At 47.8% G+C, this 21,273-nt stretch overlaps 1 protein-coding gene across 2 annotated transcripts; it reads left to right on the top strand.

The window, feature by feature from the left end:
- Nucleotides 1–382: 382 nt before the first annotated feature.
- On the top strand, nt 383–19,883 carry PPM1G (protein phosphatase, Mg2+/Mn2+ dependent 1G). Of its 2 annotated transcripts, none has more exons than XM_077489365.1 (10): nt 383–563; nt 4,839–4,912; nt 5,110–5,191; nt 8,790–8,922; nt 9,030–9,454; nt 12,253–12,405; nt 17,897–18,131; nt 18,363–18,492; nt 18,573–18,675; nt 19,283–19,883. In XM_077489365.1, exons 1-10 carry the CDS (start codon nt 453–455, stop codon nt 19,454–19,456), a joined length of 1,620 nt encoding a protein of 539 aa, XP_077345491.1. In that variant the 5' UTR covers nt 383–452; the 3' UTR covers nt 19,457–19,883. The 2 variants fall into 2 exon arrangements, with proteins under 2 accessions (XP_077345491.1, XP_077345490.1); XM_077489364.1 differs by having other exon boundaries at nt 400–563; nt 4,839–4,908; nt 5,105–5,191.
- Nucleotides 19,884–21,273: the final 1,390 nt, after the last annotated feature.

Below are 21,273 nucleotides of genomic sequence, written 5' to 3'. Positions count from 1 at the left end.
TATATGGGGGGATAATCTGTTGGGGTACAGTTGGTGAATGTGATATATATGGGAGTATAATATGTTGGGGTACAGGGGGTGAATGTGATATATATGGGGGTGTAATATGTTGGGGTACAGGGTATGATAACTAAAACAGAATAGAGCTGTGGTCGCTATGGGAACGCAGCTCGCCGGGGAGGTGAGACCTGTCATAGGTAAAGGCGGGGTTGTCAGTGAGCTGAACGTGGGGGGGAGGGGTTGACCACAGGGACTTCATTCCGCCATGGTTGTAGAGGGCAATGTCTTATATGTGACAAAGGCCTCTCCCCTTGCCCACATCTGGCACGGCGGCTGCGCCCCGCCTCCCTCGATCACGTGTCCCTCCGGCTTTTCTTTGCTCCCGCCACTTCCGCTTCCGGTCCGCTGTATTAGAGAGCCGGGAGCCGCACACAGCCCGCACGTGTCCAGAGATGGGAGCCTACCTGTCCCAACCAAACACCGCCAAGAGCTCCGGGGAGGGGGGCAGCGGGGGCGTCAGCTACGGCTACTCCGCCATGCAGGGCTGGAGGGTGTCCATGGAGGTGAGTGACCCACCCATCCCCCTCCTCCCTCCCGCCTACTTACCTTCATGTACCACCTCTCACCAACTTGCCTCTATATACCACCCACCTACCTGTGTATAGCACCCCCCCACACATCTACCTACCTGTATAACCCCCCCCCCCAATGTATGTATGTATGTATGTGTGTGTGTATATATATATATATATATATATATATATATACACACACACACACCACCTACCATCCCCCTATCTGTGTATACTATCCACATCTACCTATCTTGTACAACCATTCACCCCACCTATTTGTTATAACATCCACCGCCCCCCCCCCCCCCCTCAATCTACGTATTTGTGTGTGTGTGTATATACTACTTGCCACCCCCCCCCCCCCTCTACCTGATTGCCTACCCATATATTTGACCGACCTACCTGTGTATATACCACCCCCTTCACCACCTTCCTGTCTATATCATCCACCCTACCCTCCATCTACGTGTGTGTATATATGCCACCTACCTGTCCATACCATCCACCCCCCTCCATCTACTTTGTGTATATATTCCACCTACCTGTCCATACCATCCACCCCAGATATATAGAGATCTCTCTACCACATCTATCCCCCACTCACCTACCCATATATACATGCACAGCACCTACCTGTGTATATACCACCCATCCATCTCCCTCTCTATCTACCTGTATATATTGGCAATACACCCCCCCCCCCCCACACTTGTCTTTGCCACCGCCGACCCCCTCCACATACATATCTGTCTATACCGCTCAACCCCTCCTTGCCTATCTACCTGTATACACCACTTACAACCCCTGAGAGAGGGGTGTGTGTGTATATATAATAGCTAGAGATATATATCTATATATTCTCAGCACCAGTCCCCTACGTGTGCGTATATATCACACACCGGACACTTAGCTCCCCCTTTGCTAGTATCAGGTTGGACCCCGCTTTGCCTTCATTCTTGGTGGCATTGATTCAACAAGGTGTTGGAAATGTTCCTCAGAGATTTTGGTCCGTGGTGACATGATGGCACCACACAGTTGCTGCACATCCACGATGCCAACCTCCCATTCCACCACATCCCGAAGGTCCCCTATTGGATGAGATGTGGTGAGTGTGGAGACCATTGGAGGACAGGGACCTCATTGTCCAATGGTGAGATGATTGGAGCTTTGTGACATGGTGCATTATCCTGCTGGAAGGAGCCATCAGAAGATGGGGACACTGTAGTCATAAAGGGATGGACATGGTCAGCAACAATACTCAGGTAGGCCGTGGTGGTTAAACAATGATCAATTGGTACTAAGGGGCCCAAAGTGTGCCAAGAAAATATCCCCCCCACACCATTATACCAACACCAGCCTGAACCGGTGTTACAAGGCGGGATGGATCCATGTTTTCATGTTTACACCAAATTCTGACCCGACCATCTGAATGTCGCAGCTCAAACTGAGACTCATCAGACCCGGAAAGGTTTTTCCAGTCTTCTATTTTCCAAATTTGGTGATTCTGTGCCCTTTGTACCATCAGTTTCCTGTTCTTAGCTGACAGGAGTGGCACCCGGTGTGGTCTTTGCTGCTGTAGTCCATCTGCTTCAAGTTTTGACATTTGTACCTCCTTGAACAAAGAAGCAGATATCAGTCCTGGTGATGGGTTAAGGACCTTCGCCGGTGTTTCGTTACATTTGGAGACCCATCACATTTGGCTACCCGCTGGAGTGTGCACGCTGGATTCCCCCCGACCATTAAGAATCGTTACGTAGGTGCCTTTTCTGGCCATTATCTTGCTACACCTCGCACTTCTCTACAGTAAGCATACACTGAGAAGGGGGGGGGGGGGGGGAAGCAGACATCTTGTTACACCCACCGGAGCTGTGCATTTTATACTACTTTTTAACAGTAAGCTGAGGTTGTATAGTGAAATGCAGGACTTGGAACTCTGACTGGTTAGATGTTGAATTTTAAAATCAGCGGCGAGCCTGCTGATCTCACAGGTTTGCTGATCTGACAAAAGTTTGCTGCTTTTAAAATTTAACATCTAACCAGTCAGACGGAGTTCTAAGTCCTGTATCTCACTATATAAACTCACTTTACTGTTAAAAATAAGTGTAAATTGGGAAAACTCCGGGTTGGTGTAACAAGATGTCCGCTTTCCCCTTCTCAGTGTATCCCCTCCTGTAGAGCAGTGCAGGGTGTAGCAAAATGGTGGCGACTAAGGGTCACTTCCAATCACACATTCTGACGTGTCGCTTAACTGCTTAAGGAGCGGCCTCATGACCGATGTAAATCGGCAGAATGGCACGGCTGGGCACAAGCACATACAGGTACGTTGCCCTTTAAGTGCCCGGCCGTGGGTCATGAGCTCGCCGCCGGCAGCGCACTCGCGACCCTGTCCTGAGCTCCTGTGGCCGCAGATCCGATCGCCGCCGGTGTCTCGCGATCGGGTCACAGAGCTGAAGAACGAGGAGAGGTGTTTTTGTAAACAGACGTCTCCCCGTGCTTCCTACTGAGCCTGTCACTGATCGCCTGTTCCTGTCAAAGGAAAAGACGATCGCTGACGTCACATGCCAAGCCACACACACTCAACCCTCCTACAATGCCCCCTAGTGGCTAACCCCTTCACTGCAAGTGACATTTTTACATTAATCAGTGTATTTTTAATTGCACTGATTGCTGTATTAATGACAATGGTCCCAAAAATATCATTGTCCGTGTACGCCATAATGTCGCAGTCACAATAAAATCGCTGATCGCCGCAATTACTAGTAAAAAAAAAAAAAATTAATAAAAATATCATAAAACTATCCCCTATTTTGTAGACTCTAACTTTTGCGCAAACCAAAAGCTTATTGCGATTTTTGGTAAAAAAAAAAAAAAATGTACAAGAATACGCATCAGCCTAAACTGAGGGGAAAACATTTTTTAATATATTTTTGGGAGATATTTATTATAGCAAAATTAAAAAATAATGCTTTTTTTTTTGTTGCGCAAAAAAATAAAAACCGCAGAGGCGATCAAATACCACCAAAAGAAAGCTCTGTTTGTGGGAAAAAAAGGACGTCGATGTTTCAGAACCACGTCGCACGACCGCGCAATTGTCAGTTAAAGCAACGCAGTGCCGAATCGCAGAAAGGGCTTGGTCCTTTAGCTGAAAATGGTCTGGGACTTAAAGTGGTTAATCTGACTTATATGGGCAAGTTGCGCATGCGCCGTGCGAAATTTCTCAGCAGACAGTCACTTCCATAGCCAAATGTGACAAACGCTGGCCCCTGCAGCTCTTCTATAGCAACAGCCTGTTCTCCTGGAATCTCATCTTAGCTTCTGAGACTGTGCTGGGACTGGGAGACACGGCAAACCTGCCACAGGGCTCATATTGATGTGCCACCCTGGAGGAGTTGGACTGCCTGTGCAACTTCTATGGGGTTTAGCTATCGCCTCATGCTACCAATAGTGACACTGACCCTAGCCAAATGCAAAAACTGGTGAAAAACAGTCAGAAAAAGATGAGTAGGGAAAAAGTGTCAGGGCCTCCACCTGTAAAACCATTCCTGTTTTGGAGGTAGTCTTGTTGCCCATCTAGTGGGCAGTTTCAGCTGCTTTGGTGCTAATGAAATTAACAACCCCCTCTGAGACTTAACTGACCAGATCAATTGAATTGACTGATTAAAAAAAAAAACTTTTTAAGCAGTGTATATCGCCCACCTATATCTCCTCCTCTCCCCCGTCGCCCACCTATATCTCCTCCTCTCCCCCGTCGCCCACCTATATCTCCTCCTCTCCCCCGTCGCCCACCTAATATCTCCTCCTCTCCCCCGTCGCCCACCTATATCTCCTCCTCTCCCCCGTCGCCCACCTATATCTCCTCCTCTCTCCCCGTCGCCCACCTATATCTCCTCCTCTCCCCTGTCGCCCACCTATATCTCCTCCTCTCCCCCGTCGCCCACCTATATCTCCTCCTCTCCCCCGTCGCCCACCTATCTCCTCCTCTCCCCCGTCGCCCACCTATATCTCCTCCTCTCCCCCGTCGCCCACCTATATCTCCTCCTCTCCCCGTCGCCCACCTATATCTCCTCCTCTCCCCCGTATACCCTCACCTGGACCCCTTGTACCAAATACCCCACCACCCTTTCAGGCTATGAACCCTTTACACAAATCCCCCCCCCCCCCCCCCCCCCCCCCGGCAGTACGTTATTTTTACCCCTCCATGGTACACTCTTCATCCTAATTACAGAAAGGAATTGTTCAGCTTTCTCTCTTCTCTCTCTGCAGGACGCCCACAACTGCATCCCAGAGCTCGATGGGGAGACGGCCATGTTTTCTGTTTATGATGGACACGGAGGTCAGTAATCTATTCTCCATGGGTTAGTTAGTAATGGCAACCCTACCCCTACACTGCCCCCTCCCGCACAGAGGGCATAAATACATTTCCCTTCCTCTTTTGGTATGGGGTCAGCAGTCTTTCCCCTACCCCAACCAATGCTGACCCTTCTATGCTTCTGGCATGTGTGCTAGATTCTCTGTTCTTTCTATTCCAGGGGAGGAGGTGGCCCCTATACTGTGCCAAGTACCTACCTGACATCATCAAGGATCAGAAAGCCTACAAGGAGGGAAAGTTACAAAAGGTTGGTCTCCACACTGGGAGGGGAGATGTCCCTGAGATGTGTCAGGAGGGAATGTCAAGACTGACTGGTGTCCCATAGAAAGTCAGGGGGCAAAGGGGCTGTGTCTCATAGATTTTTTTTTTTTTTTTTTTTGGGGGGGGGCAGGAAGGTGCTCAGTGGGGAAAGAGGAGCCCTGGAGATGTAGGAATGGGTAAGGGGGACCAGTTGGGTTGCAACCTGGAGATATTGTTTAGGAAAAGGGCTGCATTCCAGAGATTGGGGGGGGGGGGTGTCATTGACGGGCCATATCTTAGGGGAAGGCGAGAAGGGCCGTGTTGGGGTGGATCCCAGATATGTTGGATTGTAGGGGGATTAAGGAGCGGTATTCCAGAGATGTTGGGGGGGCTATCTCATGAGGAAGAGAGAAGGGTAGTGTGTTGTGTTGGAGTGTATCCCAAAGTTGGGTGGGGGGTCTAAGGGGCTGCATTCTCGACATATTGTAGGCCAGTTGGTAGTGAGGCACCATATCCTAGAGATGGGGGGGGGGGGGGTCATGTGTTTGGGTGTATCCCAGAAGATGCGTGTGGGTAGGGCCTTTGAGTTGAGGAGCCATATTCTGGACATATTGGGGAAGGGTGAGTGAGGGGGCCATATCCAGGTGCTATTTGGGGGGGGTTGTGGGCAGGGGGCTGTGAACTGGAAATGGGTTTGGGAGTAAAGGGCCACATATTGGGGTGTCTCAGATGTTTGGAAGGTTTAAGGTGACTGCACTATAGAGATATGGGGGGGGGGGGGTTTGAATAGGGGGAGCAAAGGGGTGTATCCCAGAGATGTTGGGGGGAGCTGGGATTTTGCGGGGCAACATTCTAGAGATATTGGAGAGTGGTTGGGAGTGAGGAGTCGTATCCCAGAGATGTTGGTGATGGCGGGGTAGTTGAGAGTGAGGGACTATATCATGAAAATGGGTGTGAGGAACCATATCTTGGAAAGGGAGGCATGAATGAAGGTGGTGTGAAGCGATGTATTCTAGAGGTAATTGCTGAAAAGGTTGGGGGTGAGGGCCCTTTCTTGGATATGACAAGAAGGTCAGAATTGCCCCGCGTTGGGGTATATCCCAGATATGTTGGGTGGTAGGTTTGATGGGATGTATTCTAGAAATATTAGACTGGGGTTGGGAGTAATGGAGTGTATCCTCAAGGTGGGGGGCATGGAGATGTCGAGAGAAGGATCCTGTGTTGGAATGTATCCCTGAGATGTTGAGTGGGGGTTTGAGGGGCTGCATTTCAGAGGTATTGGAGAGGCGTTCGGGTCAAGAAGCCCTATTCTGAATTGGCGGGATGGGCAGAATTGCTGTGATGTTGGTTGAGGGGCTGTATCCTGGATATGATGGGGAGGGGAGAGAGGCTGAGATTAGGTGTGTCCTAGAGATAGTGGGTGGACGATAAGGGGGTTGAGATGTTGGAGGGCCGTGTATTAGGATGTTTCCCAGAGATGTTAGGTTGGGGGGTTTTGAGGAACCACATTCTAGAGATATTGGGAGGGGGTTGCAAGTAATGGACCATATTAGAGGTCGACCGATATGGGTTTTTCTCTGGCCGATGCCGATGCCAATATTTAGAAATCATGGCGGCCGATAGCCGATATATGATGCCGATTGTTTTGGGCCGATATGTTAGGCCGATTTTTATTTTATTTTTATTTTTTTTTTTCCTTTTTTTTTTTTAATCCCCCTTGATCTAACACACCTTTCCCACTGGGGCGTTTTTCAGGCGCTTTTGGGCTAAAAATAGCGCCTGTAAAGTGCCTGTAAAATGGCTCCCCTGCAGTCTGTGTGAAAGACAGAGTGCTTTCACACTGAGGCGATGCGCTGGCAGGATCTTAAAAAAAAAAGTCCTGCAAGCAGCACGTTTGGAGTGGTGTACACCGCTCCTCCACCACTCCTGCCCATTGATATGAATGGGCACCACTGCCGAAGCGCATGCAATGCGATTTGGCAGCAGTGCTTCATGGGCGCATTTAACCTCTTCCTTGGCCGCTAGCTGGGTTATATGTGCCCCACTAGCAGCCAAATAGCACCGCTAAAATGATGGTAAAAAGCCGCTAAAACTTGCGTTTTACCATCAACGCCTGCCCGCTCCAGTGTGAAAGCGGCCTTCATAAGTGATACAGAAAATTTCTTACACTTAAACATTTATTAAACAAAACAAACCTCCAATCAGTTTACTTGTATGTATGATTTAGATAAAAAAACCTATGTATTAAATAAAAACAGGTAGTCAAAACTTTTGGATGAAAAAAAAAAAAAATGGGCTAACTTTACTGTTTTTATTTTATTTTTAAATAGTGTATTTTTTCCCCAAAAAAATGCATTTGAAAGACCTCTGTGCAAATGCCGTGTGACAGAAAATATTGCAACAACCGCTATTTTATTCCCTAGGATCTCTGCTAAAAAAATATATATAATTTTTGGGGGGGTCTAAGTGATTTTCTGGCAGAAAATACAGGATTTTTACTTGTAAGCAACAAGTGTCAGAAAAGATTTAGTCTTTAAATGGTTAAACTGAGAACTTCTACACACAGAGATGACTTCATTCATTCAAGTGTAAACATTGTATCTTTCTGTTCTTTTCTTGGCAGCCTGCCCAGAGAGGAGGAAAGTGTTGCTATGACGACTCAGACACCTTACACTGACTTCTTAGGGTCCTTTCACACGGGGCGGATCAGTTCTGATCCGCCCCGTGGATGTCCGTTTGCTCAGCGGGGATCACTCCGCCGATCCCCGCTGAGCAGGGAGATGACAGGTCTGTCTCCGCACACTGTGCAGGGACGGACCTGTCACAGCGCCGCTCTCCCCTATGGGAGATCGGATGACGACGGACCGCAGTGCCCGTCGTCATCCGATCCGCAGACGGATGGAAAAATAGCTTTTTCCTCCGTCACACTTTTTCGGATCGGAGCGGGTCGGATGTCAGCGGACATGTCACCGCTGACATCCGACGCTCCATAGAGCTCTATGGAGCACCCGTTCAGGTCCGCCTGAAAAACTGACAGGCGGGCCTGAACGGGACGTTAGTGTGAAAGGGGCCTTACAGAAGTCATTTCAAAGTCCCGCTGTAGTTCTAAATCGGCTTTTTATCAGAACAATCGGCCGATGCCAATTATTTAAAAAACTGCAAATATCGGCCGATATATCGGTCGACCTCTAGACCATATCCTCAAGATGGGGATAGGGGGGTAGCTGGGGAGGAGAAAAGGGCCATGTGTTGGGGTGTATCTCAGATGTTGGGTGAGAGTTTGAGGATCTGTATTCTGGCAAGGGTTTGAGGGGGCCCTGGATATGACGGGAAGGAAAGGTTTCCATGTGGGACTTATCCAGAGATATCAGGGAGGCTTTGGGGCTGAGGGCGGCATGTCCTGGACATGAGAAGGACCATTTTGACTGGTGTATCCCAGAGAGGGGTTTTGAGGTCTGCACTCTGGAGATACAAGGAAGCATAAGGGGGTTGCCAGGAGTGAGGGGCCATATCCTGGATATATTGTGGTGGATGGATGGGGGGGGTACTTGGAAGTGATACCTCATAGCCCTAAGCCTGGGATAATGCTTGTCTTCCTTTGCTAGGCTCTAGAAGACGCCTTCCTCGCCATCGATGAGAAGCTGACACAGGATGACGTGATCAAGGAACTGGCCCAGATGGCCGGACGGCCCATCCATGACCATGATGATAAGAATAAGGTGGCAGATGAGGATGACGGTAAGTGTCTGTCTGGATAGACATAATGTGATTGGAAGCATTGGTGGGGGTTCTATTGAGGAGGCCCCTTTTGCCATTCCCGTCTTTACGCCGCTTTTCTATTTCAGTGGACAATGAGGAGGCAGTTCTGTTACACGAGGAAGCCACCATGACTATAGAGGAGCTGCTTACCCGTTACGGGCAGAATTGTGGGAAGGGACCCCGTAATAAGTGCGCCGATAAGAAAGATCCTGAGGAGCCGGCAAAGGAGGCCAGCGTGAACGGAGAGCTGGACTCTGAGGAGCAGTGCAAGAACGGCAAGAAAGAGGATGCCTCCTCTGGGATCTCCTCATCCTCGGATGGAGCTGTAGGGGGCAGCAGTGCAGCCTTGGGGAGCTCCTCTAAGAAGGGAGAGGAGGCTGTGTCCTCCTCCACCGGAGAGGCTGGCCCGTCCTGCTCCTCTGCCTCCGCCCAGCCCCAGAGCACCGACAAGTCCAAGTTCTTCGAGGACAGTGAAGAGTCTGGGGCAGAAGAGGACGAGGAGGAGAGTGAGGTAAGTGACATCTGCCTGCTGTACTCCATGGCACATGTTGGTAGACTTGTTTTTCTACCTTTGGCATAACTGTAGAGGTTCATTGAACTGCCTGCAAATATTTTTACACTGGCAAGCCTGTGAAGGTTCCTCCTTCCACCTAAAAATACTGAATAAAACCCTTTTTGTTTTTCGTTTTTTGTCTTTTTTTTTGACAGTGATGTCATTGCTGTTTCTCTGTGCTTCTCTATGCAATGCAGGCAGATCATGGCTGATGGGTGGGACTAGCAGGGAGTTGTACATGGCTTTCTGAAACCATCACAGCACCCTGACTCAGTACTCCTCCGGAGAGCTGTCTTCTGATGCAAGCAGTGGGCTGTCTCTTGGGAGGAGTTATGCAAATATCAGAATGCTTTGATTGGTGGGTGCCACCTAGTTTCTATGAAGGCTGTATTTGCATGCGGGTCCCTTTTGGCGGCTTGTCACTGGTTGGGGTCCCTTTTTGGGGACTTGTCACTGGTCGTGGTAGGGTCCCTTTTTGGGGGGGGCATGTCACTGGTCATGGTGGGGTCACTGGTTGGGGGTCACTGGTTGGGGGTCCCTTTGGGGGCTTGTCACTGGTTTGGGGTCCCTTTTGGGGGCTTGTCACTGGTTTGGGGTCCCTTTTGGGGGCTTGTCACTGGTTGGGGGTCCCTTTTGGGGGCTTGTCACTGGTTGGGGGTCCCTTTTGGGGGCTTGTCACTGGTTGGGGGTCCCTTTTGGGGGCTTGTCACTGGTTGGGGGTCCCTTTTGGGGGCTTGTCACTGGTTGGGGGTCCCTTTTGGGGGCTTGTCACTGGTTGGGGGTCCCTTTTGGGGGCTTGTCACTGGTTGGGGGTCCCTTTTGGGGGCTTGTCACTGGTTGGGGGTCCCTTTTGGGGGCTTGTCACTGGTTGGGGGTCCCTTTTGGGGGCTTGTCACTGGTTGGGGGTCCCTTTTGGGGGCTTGTCACTGGTTGGGGGTCCCTTTTTGGGGGCTTGTCACTGGTTGGGGGTCCCTTTTTGGGGGCTTGTCACTGGTTGGGGGTCCCTTTTGGGGGCTTGTCACTGGTTGGGGGTCCCTTTTGGGGGCTTGTCACTGGTTGGGGGTCCCTTTTTGGGGGCTTGTCACTGGTTGGGGGTCCCTTTTTGGGGGCTTGTCACTGGTTGGGGGTCCCTTTTTGGGGGCTTGTCACTGGTTGGGGGTCCCTTTTTGGGGGCTTGTCACTGGTTGGGGGTCCCTTTTGGGGGCTTGTCACTGGTTGGGGGTCCCTTTTGGGGGCTTGTCACTGGTTGGGGGTCCCTTTTTGGGGGCTTGTCACTGGTTGGGGGTCCCTTTTTGGGGGCTTGTCACTGGTTGGGGGTCCCTTTTTGGGGGCTTGTCACTGGTTGGGGGTCCCTTTTTGGGGGCTTGTCACTGGTTGGGGGTCCCTTTTTGGGGGCTTGTCACTGGTTGGGGGTCCCTTTTTGGGGGCTTGTCACTGGTTGGGGGTCCCTTTTTGGGGGCTTGTCACTGGTTGGGGGTCCCTTTTTGGGGGCTTGTCACTGGTTGGGGGTCCCTTTTTGGGGGCTTGTCACTGGTTGGGGGTCCCTTTTTGGGGGCTTGTCACTGGTTGGGGGTCCCTTTTTGGGGGCTTGTCACTGGTTGGGGGTCCCTTTTTGGGGGCTTGTCACTGGTTGGGGGTCCCTTTTTGGGGGCTTGTCACTGGTTGGGGGTCCCTTTTTGGGGGCTTGTCACTGGTTGGGGGTCCCTTTTTGGGGGCTTGTCACTGGTTGGGGGTCCCTTTTTGGGGGCTTGTCACTGGTTGGGGGTCCCTTTTTGGGGGCTTGTCACTGGTTGGGGGTCCCTTTTTGGGGGCTTGTCACTGGTTGGGGGTCCCTTTTTGGGGGCTTGTCACTGGTTGGGGGTCCCTTTTTGGGGGCTTGTCACTGGTTGGGGGTCCCTTTTTGGGGGCTTGTCACTGGTTGGGGGTCCCTTTTTGGGGGCTTGTCACTGGTTGGGGGTCCCTTTTTGGGGGCTTGTCACTGGTTGGGGGTCCCTTTTTGGGGGCTTGTCACTGGTTGGGGGTCCCTTTTTGGGGGCTTGTCACTGGTTGGGGGTCCCTTTTGGGGGCTTGTCACTGGTTGGGGGTCCCTTTTGGGGGCTTGTCACTGGTTGGGGGTCCCTTTTGGGGGCTTGTCACTGGTTGGGGGTCCCTTTTGGGGGCTTGTCACTGGTTGGGGGTCCCTTTTGGGGGCTTGTCACTGGTTGGGGGTCCCTTTTGGGGGCTTGTCACTGGTTGGCGATATGAAGCTCAGAATGTTGTCTGGCAGAACTGACATCCCCAGTGTTACGGCATTGATCACCAAGCCTTAGGGGCATGTGAAATTAAAGGATGCGTCCAAACAAACACCATACCCCCCCACCACCACTTCCCATCCTGGTGACAACTTTGTCCCAAATGGGGAGGTAAAGGGAGCTTCTGATTGGCACAAACGTTTAATTTTAGCATGGTGGTTAGTGTTACAGAGGGCGACTTGGCTGTATATGATTGGCTGCCTCTCCTCCCATAATGCAGGAGGTGACTGGTCCTCTTCACGTATCAGGAGTCTGAATATTTACTGATCCTGAAGTTGAGCTTTACATTTTTCTATGGTTCTCCGGTCCAAGGCCAGCTGTATTGGCCTCCTGCAGACGTGGTCATCTTTTTTGTGTCATGCTGGTCCTCTCTACCACAGGACAGGAGGGGGGTGTGAGGGGTGGCTGGCTTGGTAGCATCTGCTCATGTATGATATACAATACACATGACGTCTTCTCTTCCAGGAGGGCAGTGAGGAGGATTACAGCAGTGAGGAGGCAGAGAACGAGGAAGAAGAGGATAGCGAGGAGGTGGAGGATGAAGATGAGGAAGAAGAGGAGGAGGAGGATGATGAAGAGGAAGAGGGGATGCTTCCAGGAATGGATGGGAAGGAAGAGGTAGGTGCATGTTGAAGGGCGAAGGTTTGGTCAGTTTGAAGGTCCAGAGGCTTTTTGTAGCCGGTGTGATGGAGTGTTGACCTTCTGCTGCAGTTTGTAGCACTCAGACAAGGGGGCTGGAGCTGAGATTGGGCGGTGAAGAGTAAATTTTCAACAAATGCAACACAGCTTGAACACTCTCCACAAGGCCTCGGGTTGTGGGCTGCACTTTCTGGCTTTCTGGTCACCTGACTCTGGCTGTACCGTATCACCACCATGGATGAGAAGACCCGGCTGCTATATTTGCCTGAATGGTGTTCCTTGGCATTGGTAATAAAGATGTAAGGGGGGGGGCTCTGTATGGGCTGGTTATGCCTCACTTTTAGCTTTAGCTTCTTTTACTCCACTCATGAATACCCAAATGACATGCCGACAGCAAGGATGGCAGGTGGGGAGCGGTATTATCACATCTATGTGGGCGTCCAAATTGGGCCATGGTTGGACATCCATAGTCCTCCTTGGGTTGGGTAATCGGTTTAGACCTCTTTTTAAAGGTCATCTCCAGGTAAGTATTGCGATCTGCACTGCATTAGTCTTTGGGAGGGGAACAGGTGAGACAATCGGTGGGTCTTTTGGACCCGTGAGGGTTGACTTCCTAAACAAACACCATTGTGAGCAACCTATAGTGAACCAATGCTCCATCACCTGATATCAGCAGCAGGCACGCCTCACTAGGGCCACAACTATTTTCATAATCTATTAGATGGCCGATTTTTTTTTTTCGATTAATCAGTTAATAACTTTAAGAGTGTGGTGTATAATTTAGTTAGTTAATATGTAAAGTTTGAGAAAGCAATTCTTAAATATCTCTATGCAGTGGTCAATATAAATAACCAACTGTATGGTTAGGGAGAAAAATCTCTACTGTATATACTATTAGAGGGGATATATATATATATATATATATATTGTGTGTGTGTGTGTGTGTGTGTGTGTGTGTGTATATATATTGTGTGTGTGTGTGTGTGTGCTATTGGAGGGAATATATTGGCAGGGATATACTCTATATATTAGTATGTACAGTGTATATATCCCCTCTATCAGAGGGGAGATACTGTATATACTATTAGAGGGAGATATCCTATTAGCAGGGATATACTGTAGATACTATTAGAGGGGGTATACGGTGTATACAATTAGAGGTTGAAGCTGGTAAATATCATCAGACTCGGATCAAATTTTATTATTTAAAGAAAAAAAAAAGTTAGACTGTTTTGCAGATTTTCAAACAAAACTAATATTATAGGCTGGCCAAACAAAAACAATGTGTTTTTTTTTTGTTTTTTTTTTAAGAACATTTGTATGATTTTTCTAATTGTTAATGGGGTCAAATTGATTGTTTTCAACCACAGTGACGGGAAAGTTTTAGCGATAATAGAAAACGTCTTGGTGAAAGGAATTTTAAGACAGCATGTGGTTTTCGTTCACAAATTGCATTCATTTTAAAACCATGTTTAAAGCAAGTGACATTTGCAAACCTTATTCTTTCAGCGTATGTACAAAGATTTTTCGTATGAATTTTCTTGTCTGAAAATTGATCGGTGTGGCCAGCATAAGGCTCGGTTCACACCTATGCAGTTTGCTTTTGATATTTTACTGCAGTGCTTTTTGCTGTGCGTTTTTGATTGTTTGCAAACGCGATTTGCATTTTTTTTGTTTTTTTATATTTTTGCCAATTTTTTTTTGTTTTTGGGCAGATAAAAAAAACACAAATTGCTGCGAAAACACTACGTGCTTTTCTGCAGCTTCACCATGAAAGTATATTGAACCAAAAAAAAGCTCAGTCTTGAGTTTTAAAGTCCTTGACCCTTTCCAAATACGTAGCGGCTGTAAAAGAATAGATGTGAATGTGTCCCATAGGAAACCCTGTTAAACGAACTGTCGTGCGTTTCTGCAAAAAACATAAGTGTGAACCAGGCCTAAGACGTTTAGTAAAATGGGTTAAAAAACTAAAATGAACCCTTTATGGTACAAAGAGCAAATCGCTACTGTAAGGGGTTAATTTTTTGTACTGTGACTGTAATATTTACAGTAGCGTTTGCTCTTTGTTCTATTAAAGGCTAATTTTTAGTTTTTAACCCCATTATGTTACTGGCCAATTATGAAAACGGTAATCGATTTTGTAATCTATTGTCGATTAGTTGTTTAGGCCGCGCTCTCGCGCTCCCATGTGCTCGCTCTCGCGCTCCCATGTGCGTTTCTTCCTCCTTCTCTTTGCATTTCTTGCACCAAAAAAAGGCTCTGTCAGAGAAAAGGTTAATGCCTGGTATCAGGTTGGTTGTTGCCTTGATAGTTTGATTATCTTGGCATTTAGTATCTGGTCAGAAATGGTTCCTCCATTACTTTGGTCTGACTTGGGTTGCAATTTCAGCCCTTGTACAGGCTCCTAAATAGCGTTCAAGTTGAAAGGAAGTCACGGGCAAAGTCGTATGACTTTTACCATCCCCAGCCGTGTGAAACGAGCCTTATCCTTGTCTGGTAGGGTTGTATTCTTGGTATTTTGATCTTATCTTAGTGTGTCATTTATGTGGTAGTTCGTTATATCCTTGTCTGGTAGAGTTTTGAGTCTTATCTTGTCATTATTGGTGTCATTTAATGTCCGATAACTAGTTATATCTTTGTCTGGTAGGGCTGTCCTTGTCCTTGTCTGGCAGGGCTGTAGGATAGGAGTCTTTCCATATCTTGGCATAATTGGGGTGTCATTTAACTATACTGGTTTTATATCCCGGTCTAGTAGAATGGAAGAGACACTGGAAATGTTCCTCTTTAATATCTGGACATTATTGGGGTCTCTTAATGTCTGGTAACTTGTCATAGCCTTGTCTGGATGGGTTTGGAAACTGTTTTCTCTCAGTATCTTGACATATTAGGGTGTCCTTTTAATGACTGGTCTTATCTTTGGTAGAGTTTGAAGGGTATCTCAGTATCTTGGCAGTGGTGTTTTATTCAGCTGGTATTGGGTGCTATCCTTTGTGGTAGAGTTGTCAAGCTATGGAGACTCTTATAGCCCCACCAGATGAGGAAAGCGCCCAGTATCTGCTAAATGGCAACCCCATTGATGTCAAGATACCGAGAGGCGCTTCTCTGTATCTTGACATAGTTGAGGTTGCCATTTAGCAGATATTGGGTGCTATAGCAATCTCAGTATCTTGACAACCCTACCAAATAAGTGTGTGTGTGTGTGTGTGTGTGTTTATACCCAATTTGGGTTGTATCTTTGGAAGGGTTGGAAACTTATTCTGAAGATTTTCCTCTTAATATCTTGAAGTTATGGTGATCATTTAATGTTTAGTAGGGTTGGAGTTTCTCTGAAGATGCTTGTTTTAGTATCTTGACATTATTGGGGTGTCATTTAATGCCTATCTGGTCTTATCTTTTGGTAGCATTTTGTAGCCTTAGTATCTTGGCATTAGGGATTTATTTAGGTGGTGGTAAAACTCCACCAAAGATGATACCAGGCAATAAATGACACCCTAATGTCAAGAATACTGAGGCTTTTATGTTGCCTGGGTGTCCTATTCCCTGGTATGGTCGGAGACTTTCTCTGGAGCTTTTCCTCTTGTTATCTTGACATTTATAAGAATTTTAACTTTAGGTCTAACTGGTCAAGTCCTTGCCTAGTAGGGTTGGAGACATTGAAGTGTTTAATTCCTTCTAGCTGCTTTTATCCTTGGTAAAGTTTTCGGGGTCTCTCAGTATCTTGGCATTTTTTTGGAGTTTTCTTTTAAATTTAGGAGAGATTCGGTGCTATCCTTGTCTTGTAGGGTTGACAGGATAGACTACTGTAACTCCAGGCAAGGATAGCACCCAATATCCCCTGAATAGCCATCCCAACAATGTCAAGATGCTGAGGCTTTTGTTGCCTGGGTGTCCTTTTTTATTACCTGGTTTGGATCATATCTTTTATCTAGTAGGGTTGGTCTGGAGATGTTTGTCTCAGTATCTTAACTTGACATTCTTGCTAGGTCTGTTAACTGGTCATATCCATGTCGGGTAAGACTTTCTGGAGATGTTCCCCCTCCAGTATCTTTACATTTTGGTGTCATTTAATGGCATTATCTTTGGTCGTTTTTAGGGGTTTCTCAGTAGTATTGGGGCATTTAGCAGGTATCGGGTGCACACTCTGGAGATGTTGCTCTCGGTGTCTTGACATTATTGGGGTGTCTGGTTATATCTTTAATAGTTTTAGGGATATTTTTATTTATTTATTTTTTGAGGGTTTTATTTAGCTTGTATTAAAGTGGATGTAAACCCTCACACATACCCCAGTGAAATGAACGGCCTCAGATGATACAAGGATGAGACCAATCTCCCTATATGTTTTTCATGTGTATCTGTTGTATTCAGCTTGCTATATTCTTTAGACAAGGCACATTGTGTGGATTTTATTTTTTATTCCTATTCCGTGTGGATGGGAAGTCTTCGCATAGACTCTGTGACCGTTTATTGGCAGAAAGGCACTCGCCCCCTCTCCACATAGGTGAAGAAAGTAATGTGCTGTGAATAGACCAGCTCTCTGCTAATCTATAGCGCCCACCCGACACACATTTCCGTCTGGTTTTATCTCGTGTGTTCGGAGAACTTGTCAGAAGTTATCATGCTGGTAATAGAACGGAGCAGCAGAAAGACGCAGGACTTAGGGCTTTGCAAAGAGAAGAAAACGCTACAGATATGTGCCTAGGTCATATTTCATGAATCGTGTTCACATCCACTTTAGGTGCTATTCTTGTCTTGTAGGGTTGACAAGATGGACTCCTATAACTCCCCCAGACAAGGATAACTCCCAACATCTGCTAAATGGCAACCCCCCAACAATTTCACAATGTTAAGGCTTATATCTTGCCTGGGTGTCGTCCTATTCCATGTTATGGGTTGTATCCTTGTTATGGTTAGAGACCTTCTCTGGAGATGTCCCTTTTCAGTATTTTGACATATTTTTTTGGGTGCTATATCTGGTCTTTTGTCTGGACTAGTTATAGGGTCTCCCAGTATCTTGGGGTGTCATTTGGCTGGTATCCAGTGCTATCCTCCTTGGGTAAGACTGCCAAGATAATCCTTCAACCTTGCCAAATGACACCCTAATACTACCCAAGAATGCATAGACCCCTCCACAACCCTACCAGACAAGGATGATAGCGCCCAATACTAGCTAAATGACACCCCAATAATGTTAAGGTACTGAGTGACTTTTTTCGTTGTGTTTTTTTTATTTATTTATTTTTTTGTATACTTGTCTGGTAGGGTTGGAGATTCTGTATCTGGAGATGTTCCTCTACTAGTCTCTAGTGTGTGGGGGGTTTTTTTTTTTTTTTTTTTTTTTTTTTGTTTGTGGTTGTAATGAGCTGCGGTGTTATGGTAAGGTCTACTTTCCTTCTATTCTCTGACTTTGAGTTATTTATGGTGGCCATCAATTCTTAGCTGTGTGATGATCTGGGTTTTCTTTACTTCCCAGCCTGGTTCAGACAGCGGAACCACAGCGGTCGTAGCTCTGATCAGAGGAAAACAGCTGATTGTTGCCAATGCTGGGGACTCGCGCTGCGTGGTATCGGAGGGTGGTAAAGCAGTGGACATGTCTTACGACCACAAACCAGAGGACGAGGTGGAGCTGGCCCGAATCAAGAACGCAGGGGGCAAAGTGACCATGGATGGCAGAGTGAACGGAGGACTCAATCTCTCCCGGGCCATTGGTAAGGACTGGCCGTGGTGCTGCTATAGTACCAGTGTCTGAAAGTGCTCAGTGGGAACTGTATACAGGCATGGCTCATGGTGTTTTGTGTTCATTCCTCTGCGCTTGGGCTGTGGTGCTCCTTGCTGAAGTCTGTGGAGGGGTGTCCCCAGCTTACTGCTGTATGTGGGAGGGCCCGGAGGCTCCCTGCTGACTTCTATATGCATTCTGATGTATGTGGTTCTCCCCCTAGGTGATCACTTCTACAAGAGGAACAAGAACCTTCCTCCAGAGGAGCAGATGATCTCCGCTCTGCCTGACCTTAAAGTGCTGACGTTGAACGAGGATAACGACTTCATGGTCATAGCCTGTGACGGCATCTGGTAAGGCCTCCATCCACTCCTCACCCACAATACATTGCAGTGGTGGCCAGCAGGGATCTGATGTGTCTTTTCTCTTCCAGGAATGTGATGAGCAGCCAGGAAGTGGTGGATTTTGTTCATGACAAGCTTAAACAGCAGGAGCAGTCTGGGGACCCTGTCTGCCTGTCATCCATAGTGGAGGAGGTGAGTGACAATACTAAACTGCACCAATTCCTTTTTCTGGATGAGTGCAATCTTCTCCCCTCCTGAGACCAAATAGTGTCTGCAAGTTCTGTCTGCATTCAGCTAACACTACTTTTGGTTTAGTCTTTGCACTCAGACATTTGTCACTTAGCTGCGCTATATGTTGGGAGATATGAGGTGCCCCAGTTTTAACAGGCTGGAGGGGGTGATATGAGGTATCTGGTGTCTCACAGGTGGTGAGTGAGACTGTATTGGGGTTTGGAGGGAGGACAGGAACATTATGTGAAGGGAATTAGTCTGGAGACCTGGTTGGGGCTGTATGGTGGAATAATGGGGGGTTGTATAGTGGTAAGGAAGAGATCTATGAAGGGGGAGGTTAGGTTGGTATGTGGGGGTGCAGAGGGGTTGGTGGGGTATGGGAAACTATGGATATGTGGTAGGGGTTGTATGGAGGTATGAGGTTTGGAGGCAGGTGTGGTTAGGCTGGAGGTATAAAAAAGGGATGGGTGGGGGGAGTGGTCAGTCTTTGCCACTTTGAGTGCCTTTGTGGCACTTTTTGACGCTGTGAACAAGATGATTTTTTTCTTTTCTTTTCTACCCCCGGCAGCTTTTGGACCAGTGCTTGGCTCCTGACACCTCCGGAGATGGTACAGGCTGCGACAACATGACCTGCATCATTGTGCGCTTCAAACCCTTCTGCCCCAGCAAGAGGAAACTGGAGGATGGAGAGATGGGCAGCGCGGACTGCAGCGACAGTAATAAGAAGGCGAAGAGGGATTAGCAGGACGCTGCGGCGCCCTCATTGGACTTTGAACGCTCTACAGACTTTTACGAGTATTTGTCCCTTAATTTTTTTTTTTAGAGTTGGTTCTGAAGGCCGCTGTACAAATGTGTTTCGATGTTGGGTCTGGGCCAAATGGTGCTCATGTTGGGGGGTGGGGGGTTGGGAGTTGGATTAGGGAGGGAAATGGGGGCTCGCTATCAATTTGTGTATAATTTTGTAATCATTCCATGATCCCCTCCCGCTGGCCCTGGAACCTGTGGATGAATTTTAACATGCCTTTTTATAAACCTGTGTCTCCTGAATCAATCTGGCGCCGGTTGGGCGATTTAAGTCGGCCAGTATGAACCTGGATGGCTGTGGTGGAACTCTTGAATGATGGCGGTGTAGCAAGTCCTGTGGCACTGGCATTAAATGGTTAATAAGGCTCCTGTGTAAATCACTGCCGATTGGCATTTACCAAGGTCATGTCATGGGGAAGAGGTGTGTACTGCTGCTGGCTGAAGAGGGGAGTGATGTTGCTGGCCTCAGTGGTCAATTAGGACCAGTATCTCTAATGGATGTGAATGTTGGCTTGCTTGCCCCAAGTCATCATGTGTTGGGTGGAAGCAGATACCCTGAGGTAGGGTTGGCATAGTTTTCTCCAGCTGACAGAAGAAAAGGATCCTTCCTTTGACCGCGTGGGTCACATCTGGGTCGAGCAGCCTGAGCGTCAGCACTTCACGGTGATGGGACCAATGTCTTCCTGGTTGGGTTCATCTGAGAAGGTGAATGGGCTTACAGGTAGGTTCCTACTCATTATGAACATATAGGTTCCTACTTGTTAAATACTGATACTCGCATATTAGAACACAAGGTAACCAGGGCTGGACCCCAGCTGAGTACAGATAGAGGGGTGCTGTCGTTGCACTTCAACATTCTCCATTAATGTCTATCATCGCGTCTCCAGCAGATGCTGCAGGCTTCTATGGGTGTAGGAGTCGGGTCTGGCATTGGGCCATGGTGCCTGCCAGGCTGGGAGGGGTTGGTGGTCTGGCATGGGGGTTGGGTGCCTGCCAACTCTGAGTCTCTCCTTGTGAATGGGAGGTAGTGTGCTTTCCTGTTCGTGTGACCATCAAATTACCAGATTGCACAATAAGAGGGCACTGTTTTTTGAGTTTTATTATAAACTGTGGGACAAAAAATGTTTTAAGAGAAAAAAAAAAAACTTTATTTTTTTCCAATTGTCAGTTTTATAATTGAGGAAAATTTAGGTTTCAAATTAATGCCTTAAAATGAATTTGGCATATTGGTCAGTTAAGGAAACTGAGTGATGCACTTGGTCTGGTCATCAAAGGGTTTACATCAGGGGTCTCAAACTGGCGGCTCTCCAGCTGTTGCGCAACTACAAGTCCCATCATGCCTGTGGGAGTCATGCTTGTAACGGTCAGCCTTGCACGGCCTCATGGGACTTGTCTTTTTGCAACAGCTGGAGGGCTGCCAGTTTGAGACCCCTGTTCTACATGTTGCCAGCAGTAGTATGTGTGCTTCTGTACAGAAGGGGGGGGGGGGGGGGGGTGAGTGTTGGGTATGTGGGGTTTGGGTAATGGGGTCAGGGACAGGTATGGGAGTTTAATGGTAAATTTCAGCTGGCTACCTAGTATAATCCAATAAAGTGCAAATCTTTATTCACTATATGGTAAAAATGGGGGAAATTTAATAGTAAATTTCAGCCAGCTGCTTGGTATACTTTAATTAAAGTGCAAATTGTTGGCGTGTGGAGACACTTCTTCACAAAGACCACTGGACTAACCACAGGATATGCTGCGTTTTGCGGT

This window comes from Lithobates pipiens, unplaced genomic scaffold (assembly GCF_037356315.1).
Source record: "Lithobates pipiens isolate NorthernLeopardFrog02 unplaced genomic scaffold, aLitPip1_a1.2 Scaffold_18, whole genome shotgun sequence".
NCBI classification, from domain to species: Eukaryota; Metazoa; Chordata; class Amphibia; order Anura; family Ranidae; genus Lithobates; species Lithobates pipiens.
The sequence above is the reverse complement of the archived record's forward strand: the minus strand, read 5'-3'. Positions and strand labels throughout refer to the sequence as shown.

Bases quoted from the DNA above. Each gene is read 5' to 3' on its own strand.
- PPM1G (XM_077489365.1), top strand. From the start codon at position 453: ATGGGAGCCTACCTGTCCCAACCAAACACCGCCAAGAGCTCCGGGGAG. The intron at 18,132-18,362 runs GTAAGGACTGGC...TTCTCCCCCTAG, and splicing joins CAATCTCTCCCGGGCCATTG to GTGATCACTTCTACAAGAGG. The intron at 18,676-19,282 runs GTGAGTGACAAT...TACCCCCGGCAG, and splicing joins TGTCATCCATAGTGGAGGAG to CTTTTGGACCAGTGCTTGGC.